The sequence below is a fragment of the Zonotrichia leucophrys genome, chromosome 27 (genome assembly GCF_028769735.1).
Source record: "Zonotrichia leucophrys gambelii isolate GWCS_2022_RI chromosome 27, RI_Zleu_2.0, whole genome shotgun sequence".
Lineage (NCBI taxonomy): Eukaryota > Metazoa > Chordata > Aves > Passeriformes > Passerellidae > Zonotrichia > Zonotrichia leucophrys.
Window position 1 is genome coordinate 1,265,718 of NC_088196.1, and position 24,504 is coordinate 1,290,221.

General features: G+C 47.7%; 1 protein-coding gene across 3 annotated transcripts in view; it reads right to left on the bottom strand.

Annotated features, from left to right (window-relative positions):
* The window catches only part of GPATCH8 (G-patch domain containing 8), a 55,631-nt gene that overhangs the window by 7,181 nt on the left and 23,946 nt on the right, over nucleotides 1-24,504 (bottom strand). For 2 of the 3 annotated variants that reach the window (XM_064733902.1, XM_064733904.1), the window contains 5 exons: nucleotides 13,395-13,462; nucleotides 12,305-12,391; nucleotides 8,199-8,342; nucleotides 5,973-6,009; nucleotides 541-590 (listed from right to left, as the gene is read on the bottom strand). In XM_064733902.1, coding sequence (XP_064589972.1) covers nucleotides 541-590; nucleotides 5,973-6,009; nucleotides 8,199-8,342; nucleotides 12,305-12,391; nucleotides 13,395-13,462 — 386 coding nt within the window. The remainder of the gene's footprint in view (nucleotides 1-540; nucleotides 591-5,972; nucleotides 6,010-8,198; nucleotides 8,343-12,304; nucleotides 12,392-13,394; nucleotides 13,463-24,504) is intronic. The other variant, XM_064733903.1, reaches the window with a different exon arrangement.

Genomic DNA, 24,504 nt, shown 5'->3' on the forward strand with positions numbered 1-24,504 from the left:
TGCTCTACAGAAGTTTAAGTAACAGAAAGCAACAAAGACAGACCTCTACCATCCTAAAGGGACTCATTGTTTTTTTTAAGTGTACAATTCAAAACCCTTTCAAAGGGCCCAGTTCCAGAATGCATCCTGTACTCAGCTTTTGGAAAAAGTTTCATGTTTTTCAGGCATTTCATGCAGGGCCTGGGAGACTAACGAGACTCAGAGCAGGAGTCACTTTGGAACAATTCTCGTACAGGATGTACAAATCACTGGTGAATTCTAAATACTTCTGGCTGGCTGACTCTGCCTCTTTCCTGGAGCAGAGTCAGGCTGCCACACACAGAAACAGTGGAGCTGGAAACCAACCCAAAGCTCAAATTAGAGGAATTAAGCTGGCCCAATGTAAAGAGAACATTGCTTTGTGAAAAAGGGAGAGATTGGACAAGACAGAGGATTCTCTTACCTAATTGTATTTACTAAATGTGGTTGATTGTTACCAAAATCAGAGGGGAGGACACACAAAAAAGATACAACTACAGACACCAGTAGAAAGAAACTCACTCTTGTGATCTGGACTCCCAAATTAGAAGGGTTTGCTTTCAATACATCAGCTGAAAACGTCACATCACAAAGAAAAAAAGAAAGTAAAAATATAACAAGAGTGGAAGAGAGAAAAAAAAAAACAACCAAAAAAACCAACAAGCAAGCATGACTAGAGAGCTGTGGGGAGTGTGCCAGCTACTCTACAGAGCAGGGGCACGGGAGGAGCCAGGGTCTGCAGCAGGGACACACGGACACGCACGGACACAGCCATGATCCCACCTGGAACAGCACAGCTACTTTCACCAGGACAACTAAAGGGCTCAAGGGTTTTGTGGTGTATGTATGTTAAATGTTGAGGAGGAAATTTTTTTTCCAAGAGGAAGGAAAAAAAAATAAACTAGATGGACTGAGCAATGCTATCAGCTTTTTCATGCTGATTTTGAAAGTGTGTCTGAAGTTACAGCCACCAACAGCTGACAAAACTATTTAATGGGGGCTGATGCCAAGGCTCGAGATCACTCACCCATCTGGAAAAAAGCATGACCCAGCTATTTACACCAGCCATGAACTGTGACCTTCTCCTCCCCAGAGGAAGGTGCAAGGGTGCACTCAGAGCCCCCTGTGCCCCAGGCATGGTCCTGATCACCCCCAGGACACAAAGTGGCCTCAGAGCTGTTGGGGACATGCAGCTGCCCCAGGCTCTCCTGCCTCCATTACATGGTGACTTCAATGCAGACAGAATTGAATTCCCATTATTAAATGCTGACCTTTGTGTGTCTCTGCTCCCCCAAACCTCCCACTCTCAACACTTCAAATTTAGAGGTGTGAAGCAAATGAACTACCCCAAAGCACTGGAATCCAGAATATGCACCACAGCAACTCCCAGCTGCACCCAAACCTGGGCCCTTGAGGCTGACAAACCACTGGCCCTGGTGTCAAGACTGCTGAGAATTTGGTACTTCTAAAATTGGGGAACAGTTGGTCTGGTTTTCAAAGGACCAAGAGATCTCAAGGCTGAGTTTCTTTGTGTCACAGGAGTCAGGAGGAAAAAGAGTCTTGCTGGAGAAATACAGGACAGAAAAGCTCTCAAATGCACTGTGCCAGCTCCTTGGAAATGCAAAATACTGAACAGAACACAGCTCAGCTTCTCAGACTGACCTGAACCAACAGATCTATAACCAGAAATGACTCCAGGTGTGCCAGAGACCTGGCTGGAGAGCATTACCTTCCCTAATGCATCCTGGGGGAGGGAAAAGGGGAAAACAGGAGCCCACATTGCTCATCTGTAAGAACAACCTGCTGCAGGAATGAAAAATAGCCAGAACTTTCCAGAATAACCTGTAACTCTCCCCTCATTGTTTCAAATCCAGGGATTCATCCCCTCAGAGTGGAAAACCAGCTCACTACAGCCATGCCCACCCAGCTCCCCAGTCCTGACTGGAAGGAGCAATCCAAAGACAAATTCACCAGGTGAAGGGAGCACAAGGAGCACTGAAATGCTGCTCACACACTGCCAGGTCTCAGCCTGCCCAGGAAATCCTCTGAACTAAACAGATATTTAATAATTTGAACTAAACAGATATATGAGCTCAGCTTACACTAAAGAAATTTCCATCTAATCCTGAGGAGAGTGTTATTCTAATCCCCTAAAAACCACTAAATGACTTTTTGGACCACACCAAATGTGTGGGTGTGAGTGAGGCTGGAGGTGCATGGAACTGCCCCTCTCCCAGCACCATGGAGAAATTCCAGCAAGGATTTAACACAGCCTCTCTGCCATCCTCAGGGAGCTTCTCCCCTCCACAAGGAGAACTCATCCTTTTGGGGTGAATCCTCCCTTTTTAAGTCTTCCCATTGTGCTTAGCAAGACAATGATTTTTCAACAGGATTAGAGCCAAACCTGTATTAAATCAAACACATGCTTCATGTTATTACAAGATTTCAAAATTAAAGGGCATTTTTTCTCCCTGGGCAGTGTATTTTCTGAGGAAACAGCAGTTTATCCAAGCAGCAACACCCTTTCCAACTGCAGGATCATGGGGACCATAAAGCCAAGGAATATTCTGCTGGTTTATTACTTCAGCTGTCACAAGGGCTACACTGCAGTGACCAGCAGTGACACAAATCACCAGCACTTACATAAAATTTCTCCACATTTCCACATGCTGTAGGCAGTAGTTCACTACCTCCAGCCTTCCTGGGCTCTATTAATAGCTGCCACCCCCCTCAGCTTTGGAACAAAGAATTGTATTTTAAGTTTTCCTAACAAAATTCCAAAATTGTCTCTGCATTTCCACAGGAGTGCAAATTGAGTTCCTAAAGAGCAGGTTTGGTATCAAATCTGCAGCACAGAGAGCCACAGTGCTGGATTATCTCCCAATCCCTGCGTGCCTCAGGAGAGGCCAAACTGGCAAACACCACCAGCACCTCCCAATTCTCACAAATCAGCTGAAACCAGCTGCACCACAGCACTGCTGGGAAGCTCCTGAGAGCCCAACCCAGGCTCAGAAAGGGGGGAAATCCAGGGGATGAGCAGGAGTCAGGAACTGCTGCAGCAGGAAAATCACTGGATCCTCACAGGATGTCCTAAGGATCAGTCCCAGCCCTGGCCCTGCACAGACACCCCAACAACCCCACCCTGGGAGCTCTGCCCAAGCACCCCTGGAGCTCTGGCAGCCTCAGGGCCATGGGAAAACTCAGCACAGCCCAGACTGTGCTGATGAGATGGCACCAGGTAAGACTTCCCCAGAACCCAGCTGGGGTGCAGAGCTGTGCAGGCTCAGGACCAGCAGTAAATGGATTTTGGATTTTCTCCATTTAAGCTGACAAAGCCACACAGCATCACTGAACTGAGGCCCACTGAGACACATTCTTTGCCTAAAAGTGCAGAGCAGAGAGAGCCCCTGTTATTCTCACAAGACAAAAGCTCTGTCACCAGACCTGCAGATGTGAGAGTTTCATGGCCAACCTCACACTGAGCTGGGGCAAAGCAGATCCACCTCTGGGGCTGCAGGCAGGAGGCAGCACCCACGACATCAGAGCCCCCTCCTCCCTTCCATTGTTCTCATGTCTCTCTGCCAACCCACATTAAATAAAATAATAATAATAATAATGTACTTTTCATTCTGTGCCAGCAGATTTCTTGCTTTCTGAACTTTTTGATGTCTGCTTGATTCTTTGCCCCAAAAGCTTTTGGGAGTGAACAACACCATGAAACAGAAGCTCAAAGGATGAGAACCTTGATCATGTTCCTGAAGGGGGAACACAAGCCTGGCTTATCTTTGGTCATCAACATTCTTTGCACGCTTATAAATGAAGTGAAAAGAGCAGAGGGGAAATGGCCTGCAAATGCTGCCTTATTTCATCTTAATTTCCTCCTTGGAAGAAATCAATATTTTTCTTAGGTGGGTTGGGAAAAATATAGACAGGGTTGGGTTGGAAAGGACCTTAGAGATCACCCAGTGCCACCCTCTGCCATGGCAGGGACACCTTTCACTGTCCCAGGGTGTCCCAGTGTCCAGCCTGGCCTTGGGCACTGCCAGGGATCCAGGGGCTGCCCACCCTCACTGGGGAGCATTTCCTCATCATCTCTAACCCAAACCTACTCCCTTTTCAGTTAAATCCATTCCCTTTTGTTTTCTCACTCCATGCCCTTGTCCAAAGTCCCTCTCCAGGTCTCTTGCAGTCCCTTTATTGATAACTGGTGGTTTTCTGAGGGCAAAGCATTTCTGAGGCAGAAGAACCTCCCCTGTTCCACCAAGTACCTCAGGGATCCCCTCCTGAGTCTTGTCCATTCAAGCCATGCTTGGAGGCCCAAGGTTTTGGGGATCTCAAGTCTCCCCAAAACACAAAGTTCAGGGTTTGCATTCAGAGTATTGCAGTGGCTGTCTTGGTAATTTTATTGTGCTTGAACAGATCCCTCCCCCTTGGCATGAGAAGCAAAGATGCAGCTAATTAGGGCACAAAGAGAACTGAACATCCCTACCTTCAGTTCTGAGTTCCACCCTCTTTCCCAAAGAACTTTATGGAATACACTCCCTCTGCCCTTTTACAAAGAGAATCTAGGCAGAATTAATCACCTACACCTCCAAAACACCACAGACTTAGGAGAAAAAACAGCTACATAAAATCTGCATTTCAGATATTTTCTCTGGTTTGTGTTCTCCCAGGGAACCTGGCAGAGGTTCACTCAGAACACGTTTGTTTTTCACAGGCAAGGCAGAAGGGGAATGTTTTCATTCTGTTGGGTCAGTGACTCAGTAAACAGCTCGAGCCCTCAGCAGGCACACGAGCAGAACGAGGTGATGCTGGGAGATTCTCCACGTTCTGGGATTGTTAAAAACCCCCCACAGTAAAGGCTGGCTGTAAATGCTACAGAACTTACACACAAGGTAATTCCAACCATAACTCTGCAGGCTGCCTCAGGTGCTGGGCCCTGCACATCCAGGTTTATCTGGCAGGGACACAGCCAGACAAGGGGCTCACACTCCTCTGCACACAAATCTAACACGAGGTTTTTATCTTAATGCCAAAACCCCAAAGCAAATAAGGAGCCCTCACAGGTGCAATGCCTTAAGGACACATTCCCACCGAGTCCAGAGTGTTCTAGGACAGTGGCAGCTGCCAGGGGTCAGGACATTGTGCATCTGCAGGAGAGCAGCACAACAATCACAGACTGGTTTGGCTTAGAAAAGATCTAAAGATGACCTTGTTCCACCCTGCCATGGGCAGGGACACCCTGCACTATCCCAGGTTGCTCCCAGTCCTGTCCAACCTGGCCCTGAACATTTCCAGGGATACACACTGGGCTCAGCTTCACCACCCAAGCTCCTTCTTAGCTGCGGACGTTTTCTTTCTACATTTGCCACCTTCTGTCTGTTAATTAATTATTACTCTGCTGACTGTCAGGACTGGGCCCCTTCATAACCTACCAGGCCTTCAAGATTAAAATCCTAGAGGTAAAAAACACCACTACAGACATCATCAGCAGCACAAGAAGTTGTGGGATCAGCCTTCCCCAGCTGCTCACTGCAGGCTGTGTGAGAACTGAGCTTCTTGTCCCTCCTGCAGGGCCACCTGCACCCACTGCAGCTGCCTGCAGTCCCTGGGGACAGGCCATGTGTCCAGAGGGTGACTGCTCCTTCAAACAGCTGCACTTCTCATCAAGTGTCAGCCTAATTAAAACCAGCTCCACAACAACACTGCTCACTTCCACCACAATGCCTGCAACATGCCAGTGGTTTGGGAGAATAAATGCAAGGATTATTCCCAGGTAAGGAAATGCTGCCTTTTGGAGAAACTTGGTGTTGAGGTTGATTCAGATGTAGCCACATAGACTATAAAACCAGGACAGGCAGGAAGTAAAGAGAATAAACCTCCCCTTTAATTGTTTGGTGTTGACACAATTTTGGTGGGTCCAAAATTCATCCGGTTGGGATCGATACACTTACCTATCATCCCTGTGGGGCAATAATCCCGAGTTCCTTCCTGGAATACAAGACAGTGTCTTTATAACTCGGGAGTGGAAAGGGATCTGAGGATGGAACATCTATTTACAGGGACAGCCTAATGCTTGCAGAGCCACAGAGGGATAACCAAACACTTCAACGTCAGCGGGATGTGGAACTAAAAATACTTAAAAGCAAAAATGCCGTGGAAACTGAGCCAAGAAAAAAGCAAAAACGAGCTCTGTTGCCTCAAAAATTACCACTGAGACAACAAAACCTTGCAGATGATGTATACCAAGCTGGGTTGCTGCAACTAAGATACTGTAATGGCCTTTCTTTCCAAGAAAGCCAACTGATGCCCTACTTTTAGGCAAAAGTTCATGTTTTTCCTCCAGAACTTTAGGCTCACCTTTCTACAACCTCACCTTCTTGTGCAAAGAGACAAACTATAAAACATCAACCTGCAAAATATCAAAAGCACAGCTTGTTTTATTTTTGAACTATGTTAAAATTCAGGCTGGACTGCTGGGTGTGAGCCTCCCTGGAGCAGGAGGGAGCAGAGATAAAGTTCCTTATGCAAATTCTCTTCATTCAGTGATAATGTTCCTTATGCAGATTCTCTTCATTCTGTCTCAGGGGTTTCAAGTTCACTCCCTGAACGCTGACCCAGCGGGGTCACACACTTTTCAGCCCGACAAAGCTGGACAAGCAATTTTTTCCCTAAGCAAAGCATGATTGCTTCTTTGTTTAAATCCCTCTGTAACTAGAAATTAATGCTGGGTGATGCAGCCAGAGTTTGGAGGCTCATTTTCTCCAAAGCCTGCCTGAAGTGACTGCAATAGATGGAATTATCCAAGAACATAATTCCTCTCTCAAAATAATCAGCATTACCAAGCAACCTCCAAATTCTTCCTCCTGGTGAGATGACCCCACCCTGTGTGCACACAAGACATTTTTCTCTCAGGCCACTCCTGCTGATGAGTCCTTTTACTGCTTTCCACAGGTTGGTTTCCTCCTCCACAGCATCTGCAGCTGCTGGAAGGGCTCAGAGCCCGGCCAGGCTCGTGTCAGTGCCCCAGCAGCTCCCGGAATGCCACAGCTCAGCACACCGAGAATGTGGCACAAACAGGTCCTGCCACCCCCCACACAAATGCAGGTCACTGCACCTGGCTTCCAGCCAAACTGATGGAGACTTTGCAAGGAAGTTCTCTGCTCTCAGGTGTCACCACTGAGCTTGGCCAAAACCACCCCTTTGCCCAATAACCAAGGGAATAAATGAATTTCTGTTCCTCATTCTACCAAACCACTCCTGTTCACAGAGCCCAACTGCCCTGCCATGAGAATTCCTGACCAGACTCCCTTAGTTCAAAGCAGATTCTCTGTCATATTCTACACTTAATACACACAAACAAAAATCATACTTGATTATACAGCCACATTCTTGTTTTTAAGCTGTTTTCACTGCAATTTTGCAAGCTCTACAGCACATCCTCCTCGAGTCAGCAGCATTTTGATGATTGTGTTGTTAGAATTTATGACTAGGAACATCAAACCCCTCCTCTGAGCCCTTCCAGCCCTGGAGGAGCCCAACACTGCTATCTGCTGTGCAGTTCCATCTCATTTAGCAGCTTAAATGGTCAAACAGATCAGGCTAACACAAGAACTTCCATTACTTACTGTGCAGCATGAAGCACCCTGCAGACACTACAGTACATCCTCAGCTTGGGGAAAAAGCCAGCTCCACTCTGAACCCACCTTCTCTTGAGAATTACACAATTTGGGAAGTGCTCCTTTCTTAGGATTCCTTTGACACAGCCCATTATTTCCTAGTCTGTTTTCAGTAACTCCACAGAACACAGACTCAGGCAGTAAAATGTGGGGAACCAGCACTCCCCAAAGCTCTGTCAATGCTAAAAGCAAGCTGGGAGCCATCCACCTCCTCGTGTACTCTCCTCAGTTTTGCACCAGCACAGTTTTATCCCTCAGTTTTATGGGTCTTTGAGAAATGGGGCTCCTTGATGCCCTCCTTGAGTGGGGCTTGGAGTTCTTCTGCTGTTTTGTGTTCTTAAATGAATGATGGGCATAAAAATCTTCCCCAGAGACATAAAACACCTATTCCAGGAGCAGTAAGGAGAACAGATACACCAGGGAAACTCCAGGTATTAACCACAAACAAGACCACCACAATGAACAAAAAATGGATGAACTGTGCTGTCTACAACTGGTTACCTGCTTGTGGGCATGGTCATAGGAGTTGATGTGGTTGTCAAACTCCTGGTGCTTCTGATACTGCTTGTCACAGAGTTCACAGTAGAAGTTTGCTCTGAGGTCTTCCAAAGCCTTGGCAATGGCCTTTTCTTTGTCAACATAATCCTGAAAAATTAATAAAAAATTGATTCTGTTAAGGGTCCTGTAGAACAGCCTGGAAGATGATGGATAAGGAAAAACAGTGCTTAATAAAAACTTTGTGTACATTGATTATATTTATTACAGGATCACTGAGGTTGGAAAACACCTCCAAAATCACTGGGTCCCAGCTGTGCCTGATCCCCACCCTGTCCCCAGCCCAGAGCCCTGAGTGCCACCTCCAGGCCTTCCTTGGGCCCCTCCAGGGATGGGCACCCCAACCCTCCCTGGGCAGTTCCAGTTCCTGACCCCCTTTCCATGGGGAAATTCCTGCTGTGCCCACCCTGAGCTGTTCCCTCTGCTCCTGTCCCTGTTCCCTGGAGCACAGCCTGACCCCTGGGCTGTCCCCTCCTGCCAGGGGCTGTGCAGAGCCACAAGGGCCCCCTGAGCCTCCTTTGCTCCAGGCTGAGCCCCTGCCCAGCTCCCTCAGCCCCTGCTGGGGCTCCAGCCCCTTCTCAGCTCCATTCTGGGCACTCTCCAGCCCCTCAGTGTCCTTCTTATCATGAAATGCCCAGAACTGGACACAGCATTTGAGGTCCCTCAGCAGTGCCAGCTCAGGGGACAGTCACTGCCCTGCTCCTGCTGCCACCCCAGTCCTGGGACAGGTGCCATTGCCCACCTGGGCACACCTGGGCTCATGTCCAGCCTCTGCTGACCAGCACCTCCAGGTCCTGTCCAGCTTTTCAGACATTTTCCCCCACCTGGAACCTCCCATGGGGTTGCTGTGACCCAAATTCAGGTCCCAGCACTTGGCCTTACCAAGCTGAGCAGCCTTTGCAAGTTCACAGGTGGGATTCCAGAACTTTGCAATGCTGCCAACCTCAGCACTATCTGTTACCCACAATCACAGAATATTCTGTGCTGGAAGGGCCCCACAAGGACTGAACAGCCCCTGGTCATAGCAGAAGTAGCACTAAAAGAAGATTGCTCCAAACAAGGCCTGCAGGGGTGATGGGTGAGGCAGCTCTGCCTCAGGGGAGCCTCCTGCATTGTCTGTGCCCAAGGAGAGGTTCAAAGCCTTGAGCTAACCCATAGGGCATCCCTGGCATCAAACCCAGGAGGATCCCTGCCCTGGGAGCAGAACCTTACACCTCTGAGCTGACACTGCTCCATTCTGAGTGCTGAGAGAGGTCTGCTCCATCTTGGCTTGGCTGCCTCAACTCAGGAGGAGGAACTGGCTGGGAATGACCCTTCAGAGCCTGCTGAGCCCAACCCGCTGCAGTGAAATACTGCCAGGAGCAGAAGTGTCCCTCAGGCTGGGCTCAGACACTGCAGTGGGCACAGGGAGCAGCATGAAATGGGAGTGAGGGGGGGGAGACAGCTCTGGGTGCTGACAGGGTCTTTTCCCTTCTACAACTGAACACCTGCACAGGTGGAAAAGCAAACCTCAGGCAGGGATGAGGTGTCTCACCTGGCAACAGCCACATCCTTCCCTCTTCTGTTCCAGCTTTTGAATATGCACTGAGCTGTGGGACTGGGGAAATCCCAGACCCTCAGGGGGCTGCATGGTTGGAAATCCAGGTGTGGAAGGAGCCCCAGGGCTGCTGCACACCTGGAGGCTCTGAGACACACCTGATGCTGGGACACAGCAAGCTCAGGGTTGGGCAGTGCTCCCCCTTGCCAGGCTGCATCAATTACAACCCCCCCAGCAGAATTAATAAAACATCACCACTCTTCATGAGCTCTCTGGGGAAGTTTTACCCTGAGGAGGTGGAAGGTTTTACTCAAAATCAGCTACAAAGGCTGCATCACAAAGCTCACTGCACTCACTGCAGTATTTCCCATATAACTATTGACCACAGGCATTTCAACTGGAATAAAGAGAAATTATATAAAAAAACAGCCTAACATTAGAGAAAAAGCACTTAAGGATCTTTTTTTCCATCTTCAATACAATCTCCTATGGGAAGCTTCCTTCCTCAGCAAGAGGAGGCAGTAAGCATTTAAGGCAGAAAACTTTGAAAGGTTTTTCCTTTGAATTTCAGATCTTGTTCAAGGCAATGTGGTTTATCTCCTAGTTACCACATCAAAATGGCATTAAAATAACATTACTGAGTGTGTTTTATATGATATAAAATTTATATTAAAAAAATTCAACACCCAAGGAGAGGAAAAAAAAATATAAAAAATGTTAGTGCTCATGTTTGGGATTGTTTTCAATTTCAAGCACTGTTCCCTTCTACATAAAAAAAGGAAGCAACTTCCTGCTTCCATCTATTACCAGATGCCCTTGACAAGGGAAAAAAAAAGAAAAACATCAACAAATGTGGAGTTTTGAGCCTGAGGCAGGTCCCCAGGAAGACAAGAAAGGAAAACAGAGCAGCGTGAGCTGCACAGAACACGGACGTTCAAAGTTCCTCTGAATCCCAGACAAGCTTCCTGTGCCATGTGTGGGTTTTTTGAGCAAGCATCCTGTGGCTAAACAATGAAACCCAGCCATTTGAGTGATCAGAATTTCTACAAAAGAAGGGAATTAAAGCACTTTTCTTGGCTGCAGAGTTATCTGAGGCTCCCTGAATGGCTGATCAGGATGCACTGCCATCAGCACTTGCATAATGGACTCCTGTGGAGCAGCAAAAAGTAATGGCTGTAGAGATTTTTCACAGATTAATACCAAAATGCAAGGGGATAAGGATGAACTGAGCTTATAAAAACCCACTGGAGGTGGGAGAGACTGCTACTGCTCCAGAGCTCCTGAAAAAACCTGTGCTGGATGAGGGAACAGAGGTTGGGCTGTGTTGGGAAAGATAATTGCAAACCTCAAGAACTCCAGGATCACAAATTGGTTTTGGTTGGGAGGGACCTTAAAGCTCACCCAGTCCCTCCCACTAGACCAGGTTCCATCCAACCTTCCCAGGGATGGGGATCCACAGCCCCCCTGGGTACCCAACACCTGCAGTTCACTCACAAAGCAAGTCAAGGTCTCAAGAAAAAAAAAAATAAAGAGGAGGGGAGGCTGTAAATTTTCATAGCTGAACAAACTGCCTGAAGAATTAACTGTTCAACTGGGGAAATGGAATTTTAGATTTGCCGAGGTTATGTTTAATTTTAATGGCATTGAAAGTACTTTCCCATTATTTCTCAAATAATTAAAATTTATGCAAGACTGACACTTCATTTGGATGTCTTGGGCTCTTCCTCAACCCTGGTACTCCCCAAATCTCTGGACAATTGAACAAGCAGGCTTTCCTCAGAGCTGCTGGACTGCAGGGCAGGGAAGCAGAAGAGTGGATTAAAGGCTGAGCAGAGCCCATGTCTCCACAGAGAACCTGGTTACAGCTAATCCAAAAATGCTCCTGCATGTCACGCTCCATCCCAACACCACAGCTCATTTTTATCAGCCCCTGGCTTACAAAATAACCCCACAGGTTTTGTAAATCACATAGAAATACAGAATTTATCTTTTTTTTTAATGCTGCCTGAACAATTCTTGCAAAGAGCTCCAGCCCATCGATTTCTCCATGCTGGAGCCATGTCCTGCCTTCCAAAGCAAGCAGGATTTATGCAATAACATCACAATGAACTGCTCGCTCCTCACTCAGTACAACACAAGAGCTCCTCCTCCAGCTGGTAACTGCCCCTCCACCACCTGCAGGCTTTGTCCTGACATGGCAGGCTCACTGGAAACATCTGTGGGGAAGGAAATGTCCTGCTCACCCCAGGACTGCTCCTTCCAGAACAGGAGCAAAGCACGTGGAGAAAGCCCTGCTGCCATCCTGGGGCTCCTCAGCAGCCAAACAAACAGGAAAGTTGATGCCAGGAAGTGAAAAACCAATGTGTTAAAATATAAATCACCTCCACAGTGACCAAACCCACAGCAGTGAATTCCTACCACCATCACTGCAGCAGGATGAGGAGAACTCAGCCCCACCAGAAGAGATCTTTTCCCAAGCAGCCCAGGACTCTGATGTTGATGCCTCTCTCTGTACCTTGTACTTCTGCCTCAGCTCCTCAGTGTCCTCCTTCTCCACCTCCAGCACTCGCCTCCGCTCCGTGGCATCCTCGGCGTAGTCCAGCTGTTGGAAACAAAATAAAGAGATGAAATTTGGTCCATAAATACACAGCACTATCAAATCTACCAGAAAACACAACTGAACAACCCCAGAGTGGTCAAATACTGGAATCATCTACCCAGGGAGGTGGTAGAGTCACCATCCCTCGAAGAGTTTAAAAAAAGACTGGATGTGGCACTTGGTGCCATGATCTAGTTGAGGTGTTAGAACATGGGTTGGACTCGATGATCTTAAAGGTCTCTTCCAACCTAGAATTTCTGTGATTCTGTGTGAAACAGAATCTATGCAAGTTGTACTCTGCTTTCCCTGCTTTGTCAGCCCTAGTGTAAAACAGGGGTTTTACATCCCCCTAATGTAGACAGCTCTGGCAGGCCCATGATAGCTCTGGGGAGGGGAAATCTCTGAGCCCAGGGATTTTGGGGAGCATCCAGAGCCCAGAACAGAGGCTCAAAGGGATAAACAGAGGATGCATTTTGCAGACAAGGGTGTATTTTGCAGACAAGTGTTTTCTTATTGCACTGATTCAAGAGCAAGTTGTTCTTTGCACAAACTCTCACTGTAAATGCCTTTCCCTCATGTCACAGACATCTTCTCATGTAAAATCCTTTCCTTAGGTTTTCTTTTCCTCCTGAGAAGCTGAGAGGCCTCAGGGACAAATGTAAGCAATGGTTATCTGCTGCTGTGCAATGCAACAGGTGCATCTGGGATTGGTCTCATGTGGTTGTTTCTAATTAATGGCCAATCACAGTCAGCTGGCTCAGACTCTCTGTCTGAGACAGAAGCTTTTGTTATCATTCTTTCCTATTCTATTCTTAGCTTAGTTAGCCTTTGGATGAAACCTTTTCTTCTATTCTTTTAGTATAGTTTTAATGTAATATATACATCATAAAATAATAAATCAAGCCTTCTGAAACATGGAGTCAGATCCTCCTCTCCCCCCTCACCCTCAGAGCCCTGTGAGCACCATCCCCATCCCCAGGAGCCTGCAGGGCTGAGGGGAGCTCACCTCCATCTCCATCCGGCCCATGCCCATGACATCATACTTGACAACGATAGGGATGGGATCTGTCCTCCCTGGAAGAGGAACACACAGAGAGGGCTCAGCAGCAGCCCAGCACCACAGCTCACTGTACACATTGGGTTTGGGTGGTTAGAGATCTTGCCTTGGAGTGCAGAGACCAGAAAGCTACAGTGAACCAAACACGAGCCATTCTCACAGCTTACAGCCAACCCTGAGCCAGCTCCCACGGCACCCAGGGTGATAAATGCATTTTTGTGAACATTAACTGCTCATGTAAAAGCTTCTCATGGTTAATGTTCCCCCATGACCAGCCCTAGGGCAGGGCTGATAACAACACTTGAGCCTTCTCCTTAAGGCTTCCACATCAGGCTCCTCATCTTGCCATAAGAGTGAAGGAGCTGCTAATCACATTTCACTGCTGCAGCTCATGAATAATCGATCAGAATCTCCCTTGAGAGATGTGGAAGCCTCTCTCCCACCAGCTTTTGCCCTCCCCAGGAGCAAGGAATGCTGAGGAGAAGCCAAAGCTCCCCCATCCCAAGCAGCCAGCCTGGCCAGGGGTGGGTCCCTGCTCCCCCAGCCCTGGAGCACTGCTCTGGCCCTGCTGTGTCACCTGTAAGCTGTGAAAAGGACTGGTTGCGAAGAAAATTGACTTTGAACTAATCAAACTATGCTGGAGATTTATTGTTTTTAAAAAAACATATCTTTAATCCACTCATAACCAGCCAAACAAAGCAAAATGGGGCAGACAAGCACTTTACTACCACAGCTTTTTTTGGTTTTTAAAAATTATTATTATTTTGATTTTTTACATCACAACTGGCACTGGTGGTTGTGATGTAACCCACTGACAAAGTACTTACCTTCTCCAGTGCAAACCTTGAGTGAAAAAACAGAATGTTTACTTCCCTTATTATTGCTCTTGTTTGGTGTAAACAACTCTTTTGTTATACACACATACACAGGTATTATACCTTTGGGCTAAAAGATTGACATGTTGGAGTCATGCCAAAATATTCCACATGTGCAAAGGGTAAAGTCTTTAAAACTGCCTCAGAAAACCTGAATAGATGGGAACTCTTTGCCAGCATCAGTCATAATTCCTGCCAAAATCACAGCCCTGGAGGGGCTTTTGAATCTTAAAGTACAGACATGTGGTTTTATTCAGAAATAAATCCATTTAATTAATTGCTTCATGATTTTGTTGATATGCCCAAGAATTTGATAGGCAGGTATCCATCAGGTCCAAAATTGGTGATCACATTGATCTGAAATGGTTTGGACTGAGCTTTCCTTTGGATATTTAAGGCTCATCTTTGACAAGGTTTCTCTTATGCCCAATGGTATAATACAGTAAGCAGTGACTGCAATTTTTAGCAAAAGGACCAAATTAAAGACAGGTTATAAAAATGACTTCCTAGGTGCAATATCACTTTCATAACGTCTCAGCCAGGGATTTACTGGTAAGTGGTGAACCCAAATGGAATGGCTGGCACCAAGTGCCAACAATTTATTGTTCAAATTTTTTTCAAGCTTTTTTCTTTTTTGGTTTGGTTTGGTTTTGGGTATTTTTGGTTCGTTTTTGTTTTGTTTCTCCAGCAATTGAGATCTTTCCATGCAGCCTCATTGGCCTGGTAAACCCCTGTACACAAACAATGCATCAGTACTTTTGCCTTCTAAGGCAGTCAAAGTTTTTTGGATTTTTTTTTTTTAATTCAAAATCTATTTGGAAATTGCAGTAGCAAGTGCTAGTGCCCATCGTGTTGGGGGAAAAAAAAATCAAGTTTGGACAGTATTAAAAATTTATGTTTAAACTGATTTTGGCAGTTCTAACACAAACAGAAACATCCCTTCTTAGCAATACCCTTTAATGAACAAGGATCAGACAAGTGTGCATAAAGAAAGGAAAGGAAAAGGAAAATGAAAGACCAAGCAGAAGGATGATGGCTACAACAGAGAAAGTAAGCCTAACATTGGTGCACTGATGACAAAGGAGTAATTCAGTCTGAAAATAAAAAATTACCACTGCTAAGTTTACCATCACCACAACAAGTCCAGGATCATAACGCTGTAAAAAAGAAACACCATTTGTTAGGCAGAAACCATTAGGGGCAGAAAACAGGCCATTGGGCAGGGAGGATGGGTTAAAAAATAATAATAACAGGAGGCTTCTTGCTCACCCCTCCACCCCATGACCGTGCTCTGCCCTGCAGAACCAGGAGCCACTGGAGCAGCTCTGACTCCTGCTGGGTGCTGGGAGAGCTCCTGGGATGGCCCTGCTCCAAGGAGGATCTGAGGCACATGGAAGCAGGCAATTTAAAAAGGAAACAAATCAGGATCTTAAGGAATAACAAATATTCTGGGCCAAAAGGAACTGTGCTTGCAGGGAAGAGGAGAATATTCCATGCAGAAAGCGATGCCTCTGTTTTAAACTGAACCATCATTTCATTCTGAAGGGAACCTCATGGGTGACATCCAGGTGACAAGTGGCACATCCAGGCATGCAGCACAGCTGTGGCAGCAGTGCCAACCCCACATGGATGCCCTGGAGCAGCAGGAGCTGCTGCTGGGCACTGGGGTGGCCTCACTCCACGTCCACACGATGGTGAAGGGACAGGGACAGGCTCAGGGCCACCCCTCGTCCCTGGCTGCAGGTGGGACATGGGGAGCAGCCACAGGGGGAAATGGGGCTCTCCAAGCTCAGCTCATGGCTTCTCCTTTGAAGGAACTTCCTCAAGGAATGTTTGTGCTACTGCTGGCCATGCCAACAGGATCTTTCCCAGCAGGTGAACGTGGCTTGGAGCTTGGGAGCCTCCCAGGTTTGGGGTCCCTGCTGAGCCCTTCCTGTCCCAGCAGCCTTTGAAAGGAAGGTGAGCTTCCAAGGCCCAGAATTCCTAAACTTCCTGCCACACAGCAGGGCTGCAGGCAGTGCCACATCCCAGGGCAAATCCTGCTGTGTCCCTGGCCCAGCCCCCTGCACCTTGGGACATTTATTTTCTTTTTGAGGCAGGTCACAAACTCCTTCACAGACCGGGCACTGCAGACCCCAAAGCAGAGAGGGTTATTGCATAAAACACTTCCACACACAGGGAAAACCTCATGGAGAGGACAAAGCAGGAACCTCCAGCAGGATGGAAAAAATAAACAGCTCACACAAGAGTCACACCTTAGAAAACCCAATCTCAAAGGAAATTAGGTTAGTAATGATTCCCTGCACTCAGAAATGAAATGAGATGCCCAAAGTGACCTGCTGTACCTGTTTTGCTTTCCTCTCCCCAAGAAATGGGGAAACCTTTCTCCCAGCTTGTGAAAAACTGCTCAGACCCAAACAAACCCTGAGAGCCATCCCTTCCCAGAGCCCTGCATGGCAGGGAGCACGTGGCCAGGCAGGATTCTCCACATTCCCTTCTGTTTAACTGCATAAAGCTGCTGGATATGAGCAAATACTTCCTCCCTGGTGCTGTAAATGAATAAATCCTAGGAAAATTCATCCTAAGGCTTTGGTATCAGACACAGGTCATGCTGCATGTGGAGGGCTGTGGGTTCAGGGCCATGCTCTGCCTCTGGATGTGGCAAGGATGCTGCTCTGCCCTCTGGAATGGGAACATCCCAGCTGGAGCTGCCATCTGAGCCTGCCTGGCAATGCCAGCATTGCCAACACCAGCCCATGTTTGATCCTGGTTGGAACAAGCCAAAGCAGAAAACAGTTTTCATCAGATTTGCAGATTCAGAGGAACTCCTCCCTCCACAAACAGCATCATGGCAACACAATCCCAGAATGGTCTGGGCTGGGAGGGAACTTGAAAACCAGTTCCTCCATGGAACAGGGGCACCTTCCACTATCCCAGGGCGTCCCAGTGTCCAGCCTGGCCTTGGGCACTGCCAGGGATCCAGGGGCAGCCCCAGCTCCTCTGGGCACCACCACAGTCACAGGGAAGAGTTTCCTCCCTATATCCAATGTAAATTGATCCTTTATTTAATTTACAACATCTACTTCTTGTCCTATTCCCAACAGATAAATTTCTCCATTAAAGGGCCATTCAGATATAACAAAATGGAAAAAAAGTACCCCAAGAATTCTATGTGAACATAATTCAATCAAATCTCCTCCACCGTGTCCCTTATGCAGCACAGATGTAAGACAAGAACTGTAATCCTGTTTGTTTTGTTGACATCCTCATAGAAATTCCCCCCAGGTACAAACAAATCCTAGAGGAGTGATTGATATCACACTTGTCACTGAAGGAGAATCTCATAAACTCAGCATCTCCAGAGGACACAGACAACAGCACCTGATCTTGTTGGACATGGAAGATTTCTCCTTATTTATCTTTAACTGAAGCCCCCAGTGAGACACAACCTTCCAGGGCTTTCAGCTGCTCCTGCAAAGGGACTCACTCAGCTGAGTGAGGGCAGGGTCGTGGGCACAGCACAGGGTGGGCAAGGGCTGCTCTGCTCACTCAGCACCAACCCCACTGCAGGCCCTGCAAGGGAACAGCAACAACACCTGGAATGGAGCCACAGGGCCAGGGCTCACCTTCAGCTGCACTGGCTGGGAACAGGGAGACAGGGAGGAGTCCCTGTGCTCATGAATGAGTTGCATTTTTAAAGATGAGAATTTTGCAACACTCAACACTCCAGGACTGTTACAGCATGGGGGGCTGGCTCTGCTTCCAGGAACAAGGGACAGGACAAGAGGGAACAGCCTCAAATTGTGCCAGGGAAGGTTCAGGTTGGATATTGAGGAAATTGCTTCATGGGAGGGGCTGTCCAGCCTAGGCAGAACCCAGGAGTCCCCATCCTGGAGGGATTTAAAAGCTGTGTAGATGTGGCACCTGGGGACAGGGGTTCATGGTGGCCTTGGCAGCACTGGGCTCCCTAAAGTCTTTGAGAAACCAAGAGCTGTCCTGTTGAAAATTCAGACTCCTCATTCAGTAAGGGGACAGAGGAGAAAATCCACCCATTTTCACTGATATGGAAGCCTGGGGTGCTCCTCACTGGCTAAAAGTGACACCACATTATCAAACTCATTCCAACTGCTGCAAGAAGCAAATGAACAAACAAGGGCAAGCTTTAATCCCAGTCCCCTTGGGGAATTAGATTTGTGAGCTCATCCTGTTTATGTCAGATTTCTGGAAGGGGTCAAAACAATCAAGAGATTCAAACAAAGGTCCCTCATCCTTGGTAGCAAACAAAGTTCCAGAGGGGAGAGAGTTTTTTCCAAGAACACAGAAACTGCCCTGTCAATTTAATCCTTACTAAGCAGGGGAGAAATGACAAGAGAAAGACAAGTTGTAAACATCCCAATCACATGGAAAACTTCCAGTGGGAGCTCAAAACTTTGCAGAACACAAACCAAGGATGCCACTTGCAGAAAGCCAAGCTGAGGTTTGGCACTGAGGCACCAGAGCTCCTTTTGCAGGGGAAGGAATGTGGTGGAGTCTGGGTCAAAAACATCCCTACCCCAAATGCTGGGCAATGGATTAATGAGCAACAAAGAAGGTGTTGGAGCAAAACCACAATTCCTGGTTGACTGAGGACAGGAATTCAAGGTAAGAGCTGCTGTCTGTGTTCATCTTGCTAAGTGGACAGGGCTGAAGGGGCTGCTGTGATCCAGGGCTGCACTGAGGAGTGAGGCAGGCTGTGCAGGGCCACTGCCTCTCCCAGTTTAATAAATCTGCTCTTCCATTGCACCAGCACAAAGGGCCAGAGGGCCTCGTGCCCAGCCAGGCCAGGGCAGTCTGTCACAACAAACACTGAAAGCACAATGACTGCACATCTCACTGGCCACTCCCACTCAAGCAACACAAACTCACCACCCGTAATCAAGGGAAGGATCTCACACCTCCAAAAGCAAACAAGGGGGCAACTGCTTCCCCCAAAGGACACTGAGGCACTGAGCAAACTTCCTCCTTGGTCTGTGGTCTGCTGGGTTTAACACAGCAGTGAAGATGGGGGTGATGACAGCAACCACAGCAGGCCAGGTTTCTCAAGCTAAGCTCACATGAACATCACTCAAAACCACTGCTGTGATTTGTGTTGCAAACACAAGCATGGAAATGCTCCTCCATGCCAGGACTGAGGTTCCTGTGAGGACATGTGAAGATACAAGAAGATAAGAGAGTGATCACAGCTATTTCTTGGGCAAGACTGCCAAACCAACCCATACCTAATGAGTAAAGGCACTGTTAAGCATTTCTATCTGCCTCTCCTGTGTTTTCCTGTATTTATTACAAAGCTCCAAAACCCAGAAAGAAATGTGACACTCCTCAGCCCCTCAGATGCTCATTGTTCCATGTTCACAGGCTGACAGCCCTGCACCGTCTGCCCCACGAGATCAGAGCAGCCAACAAATGGAAAGCACATGAATATCTGAGCTGAGGCCATTTGGCGAGCAGGTGACAGCACCAGCATTCAAAACCTTGGAATTCAAACCCTGAGCTCATTTCTCCAAGCTGCAGCTGCCAAGAGATCACATTTGTGACTGATCTCAGTTGCTGGAGTGGTCAGAGCTCTGTTTATTGCTCCCCACAGCCTGAGAACATCCAGCAAAGGCAGTGCCTGCAGCCACCTGGCAGTGCCCTGGAATGGGGACTCAGATCTGGCTCCATCTCACCCCCAGGGGCTGCCAGGAGAGGACATTTCCTGCCTGAGCCTCACCTGCAGCCCTGAGCAGCTTCCAGCACTTGTCAGACACTTCTGCTCTTCCACCCTGCTCAGCCCTTGGACTAAAAGGAATGTTTTCCCTTTTCTGAACAGATTTGGGGAGGAATGTGCCAAAGAACTGCACCACAGTGATGCTGACTATATTTATCCTCACAGAATTTGCAAGTCAGAGCACAAATCCACTTGTGCTTTTTCTTTTAATTGAAAACCATGCAACAAAAATACAGCTTGATGGAAGAACTGGATTTCAGAATTTGCTAACAAATTTGCTATACCTGACTTTGCTACCTAGCTGAAAGAATAAGAACTTTCTATTAAGTGCTGCTGCCTGTATCACCAGATGATTTATACAATCAGTGTGGGGCAGGAACAGCACTGCCCTGCCACTCTGTGCAGGGTAATTGTTTCAGCCTGAGTGGAAGGGAACCAGGATGCAGGAAGGGCTCCCAGCCCTGCATGGCACTGCCAAGAGAGACACAGGCACAGCCCTGCCCTCTCCTCACAGTTACATCAGCAGAGCTGCTCCCCAGGGAGATGGGAGCAGCTCTTCCAGAACAGTTCCACTGAAATGATGCCAAAACTTGGCTAAGAACACAAGCAAACATGAAGGAAGTTATTGCTAAACAGGCAGAGGAAGCAGGGGACAGAAGGTATTTCTTCAGGACCAAAGGCTACAGGGAAAGTTCCTGCCCCAAAAGGGACATCCCTGCCCTAAACAGAACCACCTGCAGCTTCTGTTTCCTGAGGACTGGAGATGACCCAAACCCCAGCACAGACCAGCAGCCACCCACCTTGAGACTCCTTTTGGTTTCACTCTGAGCAGTTTTAGACAATAACCAAGCACTGACTGAGCTGCCTGAGGAATCCCAGAGCTGCACTGAGCCCCCACATTACCTGAGCTGTGACTGGGGAGCAGCTCTGCCATGACCAATCCTGTGATTCCTGTGGCCATAGCAAAGATTACATTGGGATTCACCTCTCAGATACCACAAAAGATCAGGAGAATCTTGGTCATGGGAATACTGTGGGAATACACAGTAAATCAATGCCTTAAACATTTCAAATTAATCATACTGGACACAGTTTGTGGTGTAGGGGAATTTGTAACTGCTTCTATACTGATGGTGGGGCTGCTTTTAAAGGGTCAAGGCTGCAATCAGGCAAGAATGTTTACAATAGAGAAGCAAATCTGTGTTGAATCCAGTTGTTACCCAGACTGGCTAAGGATGAGCTGGACCTGTGACCAGAGCTGGTCAATCCTTGCTCAGAGCCCTCTCCATATGGCCAGGAAACATCAAACCTTCCTCCTGCCCTCTCCAAACCCTCCCCAGGCCCTGCTATGACCCAGGAAACAGCAGCACAACCTACTCACCTTCCCCTGGTCTAATTAAATGAGATTAAACTACTGGTTCCAGTCTTGCAGAGTACTATTACTTCATATTAAACACACAAGTCCAAAAGGAAAAATAAAATCCCTAAGTTTTCAGCACAATTATTTTTTTCAAACAAGACTTGTCAAAAAAGTTGACAGGGAAAAGGCAAAGAGCTTATAAAAATATTTTCAAATGTACCATTCAAATGATCCCACTTCTGCACGTCAGTCTCCGGGCTTTCCATAATACTGCTTTAACTTCATGGGAAATACTCATTCCAAGAGAAATCATTAGAGTGTGGCTGAATTCAGATTTCCCTCAGCCCTCTCATTCCCCTCCTGACTTATGTAACTCCTAATTTATTCACAATCCTTGGGCTCATTCAGCACAGGACTTCACACGAAGGTCAGGCAATGCTTTTTTTTAACTGATCTTTTGCCACTTTCATTTCTCCAGGAGACACAAAATCCTGGATTATCAACTCCAGGCATTCCCTCAAAAATAAAACAGGCTGCAATCACCATTTTCTCACTTGTCAGAGCACAACCATCCCAAATCTCTATGGAAAAGTGGCTCCCTAAGCCATATTTTCCAAATTAATAAAGATCCCTGTCAAATGGCAATCCCCTCTCCTGCTTTTTCATATTCACTGGCTGTTAGCAAGCTGAAGCACCATTTCCAAATATAACACAAGTTATTTGTGAGGGAATATGATGCAAAACATCAAGGAAAGAGATGAGCTGAAGGATGACTCTGCTGAATTCCTCGGGAGTATCTCTGAGGCAGGACTGGCACGGTCAGAGGTGACAGCACTGTCCCTGCCTGGTGCTGCACACAGCCCACATTCAGTGAGAGATGCAGATGTTCAGTGAGAGATGCAGATGTTTCACACAGCTGGAGACAGCCACATCACCCAGGCATGGGCTCTGTGTTCCCTACCCAAGGGCTCAGCTTTTCTCAGTGTTACACCACAAGGCAGCTGCCCCAGGGGGTACAAATCTGGAATTTTCCTGAGAATGAGCCATGGTTCACCTCACCAGCAGGTTTTTACCACCAAGTGTAGATTTTAGGCTGCTGCAGGTATCACCCAGAGGCACTCAGCACTCTCACCACCCCCCAGTGGATGGTCAGGATGAAGGAACCATCACAGGGTGAAGTCCTGCAGTGTGAGCTTCTTGCTGAACAACACCACAAAACTACAAGAAACATTTCTGCTTGCCAGATGAATCACCTTGGGATTCAATAGAACTAAAGAGGGAGCCCCAACTCAGATGAAAATCTAGAATTAAAAGCAACATCACAAAACTCAGCACACTGAACTCATCCACTTCCTTTCAAAAGTAGCTGAATGCAGTATCAATTCCATACATGCAACTCTAAATTTCTGAGGGTTTGATGTGAGGACCTTCTGCAGGGGGTCAGAAGCACAGCCACAGCTCAAGGCTGCTTGAAGGGGTTTTGTTTCTGCTGCACCTCCTCTCCACAGGCTGTGTGAGATTTTAGCTCAAGCAGGAAGAGTTGAACAGGAACACACCTCTCCTGGTCTGTCCTGAGCAAGGGAGTGTGGAAGATGGGAAGAACTTCTGTTCTGCTCCTCTCTTCTCACTGCACATCAAATGTCTCTTCAAACTCTTAGAATAAGATTAAAATTGGATGCAAATGTTTCCTTCCTGACATTTTGTATTTGGATTTTTGGGCCAATCTAAGATTCATTAGAAAGGTCACTGGATAATGAATTAAACACTCCCAACACAATCATCACCAATGCCACAGGCTCTGGCTGCTGAGAACTCCGAGGACAGAAGCAGGAGCAGCAGCAGCAGCCTCTCCCTTGCACACCCCCTGCCTGCCCAGACCTCTGGAGGAGTTGGCTGGCAGGTGCACAGGGCACTTCTTCCTCCCAAAAGGGCTGAAACTGCTGCACATGCTCCAAAGGCTGCACTGGGAAGGCTCCAGCACTGAACTGGGTTAAACTGGTGGGTTATTGTCACTCCTGTGACCAGGCAGGAGGCACAGGAAAGCCCTCAGAGCCCACATCCACGATTTGCTCCCAACCAGCAGAGCTCCAATGATGTGTGAGAGATCTGGAACAGCTCCAGCACACAGAGAGGCACAGGGGGAACATCTAAATCTGGCCAAGACTCAAAGTGCAAATTCCTGCTGGGCCCATGGGACATGGTGACAGCACCACCCCCTGCCCTGACCCCAGACCCAGCCCCAAACTCCAGCTCACTCCAGCACATCTGAGCCTGCAGCACCCTTGGGCTGTGCTTTGGGATCCACCTGGGGCTGGGACAAGGCTTTTCCTTCCTTAAAGCCTCTGTGTTTTCCACCTGGGGCTGGGACAAGTCTTTTCCTCCTTTAAAGCCTCTGTGTTTTCCACCTGGGGCTGGGACAAGGCTTTTCCTTCTTTCAAGCCTCTGTGTTTTCCACCTGGGGCTGGGACAAGGCTTTTCCTTCTTTAAAGTCTCTGTGTTTTCCACCCAGGGCTGGGACAAGGCTTTTCCTTCTTTCAAGCCTCTGTGTTTTCCACCTGGGGCTGGGACAAGGCTTTTCCTTCTTTAAAGTCTCTGTGTTTTCCACCCAGGCTGGGACAAGGCTTTTCCTTCCTTAAAGCCTCTGTGTTTTCCACCTGGGGCTGGGACAAGTCTTTTCCTCCTTTAAAGCCTCTGTGTTTTCCACCTGGGGCTGGGACAAGGCTTTTCCTTCTTTCAAGTCCCTGTGTTTCCCCTCTGGTGACACACAGAGCAATACAGAGCACTGAGCTCCACCCTGTGATGCACATCCCATGTGCCAAAGAGAGGCCACAGGTGACAGCTACAGCCCCAGCAGGGACAGGAGAGCACTGGACAGTGCCATGCATCAACCAGAGAACTCCAATAAATCACATTAGAGAAGCCAGAAGCATTAACCTGCAAGGCAGCCCTGCCTGAGAGGTCAGAGAGCTTTAGGATTAACAGGCATTGCCAGAGTTTGGGGGATTTGTTACCTCTGCAGTCCTGCAGAGCACAGACAGCCCCATCTCCAGGGGCTCACTCATGGAACAGGGGTTACAA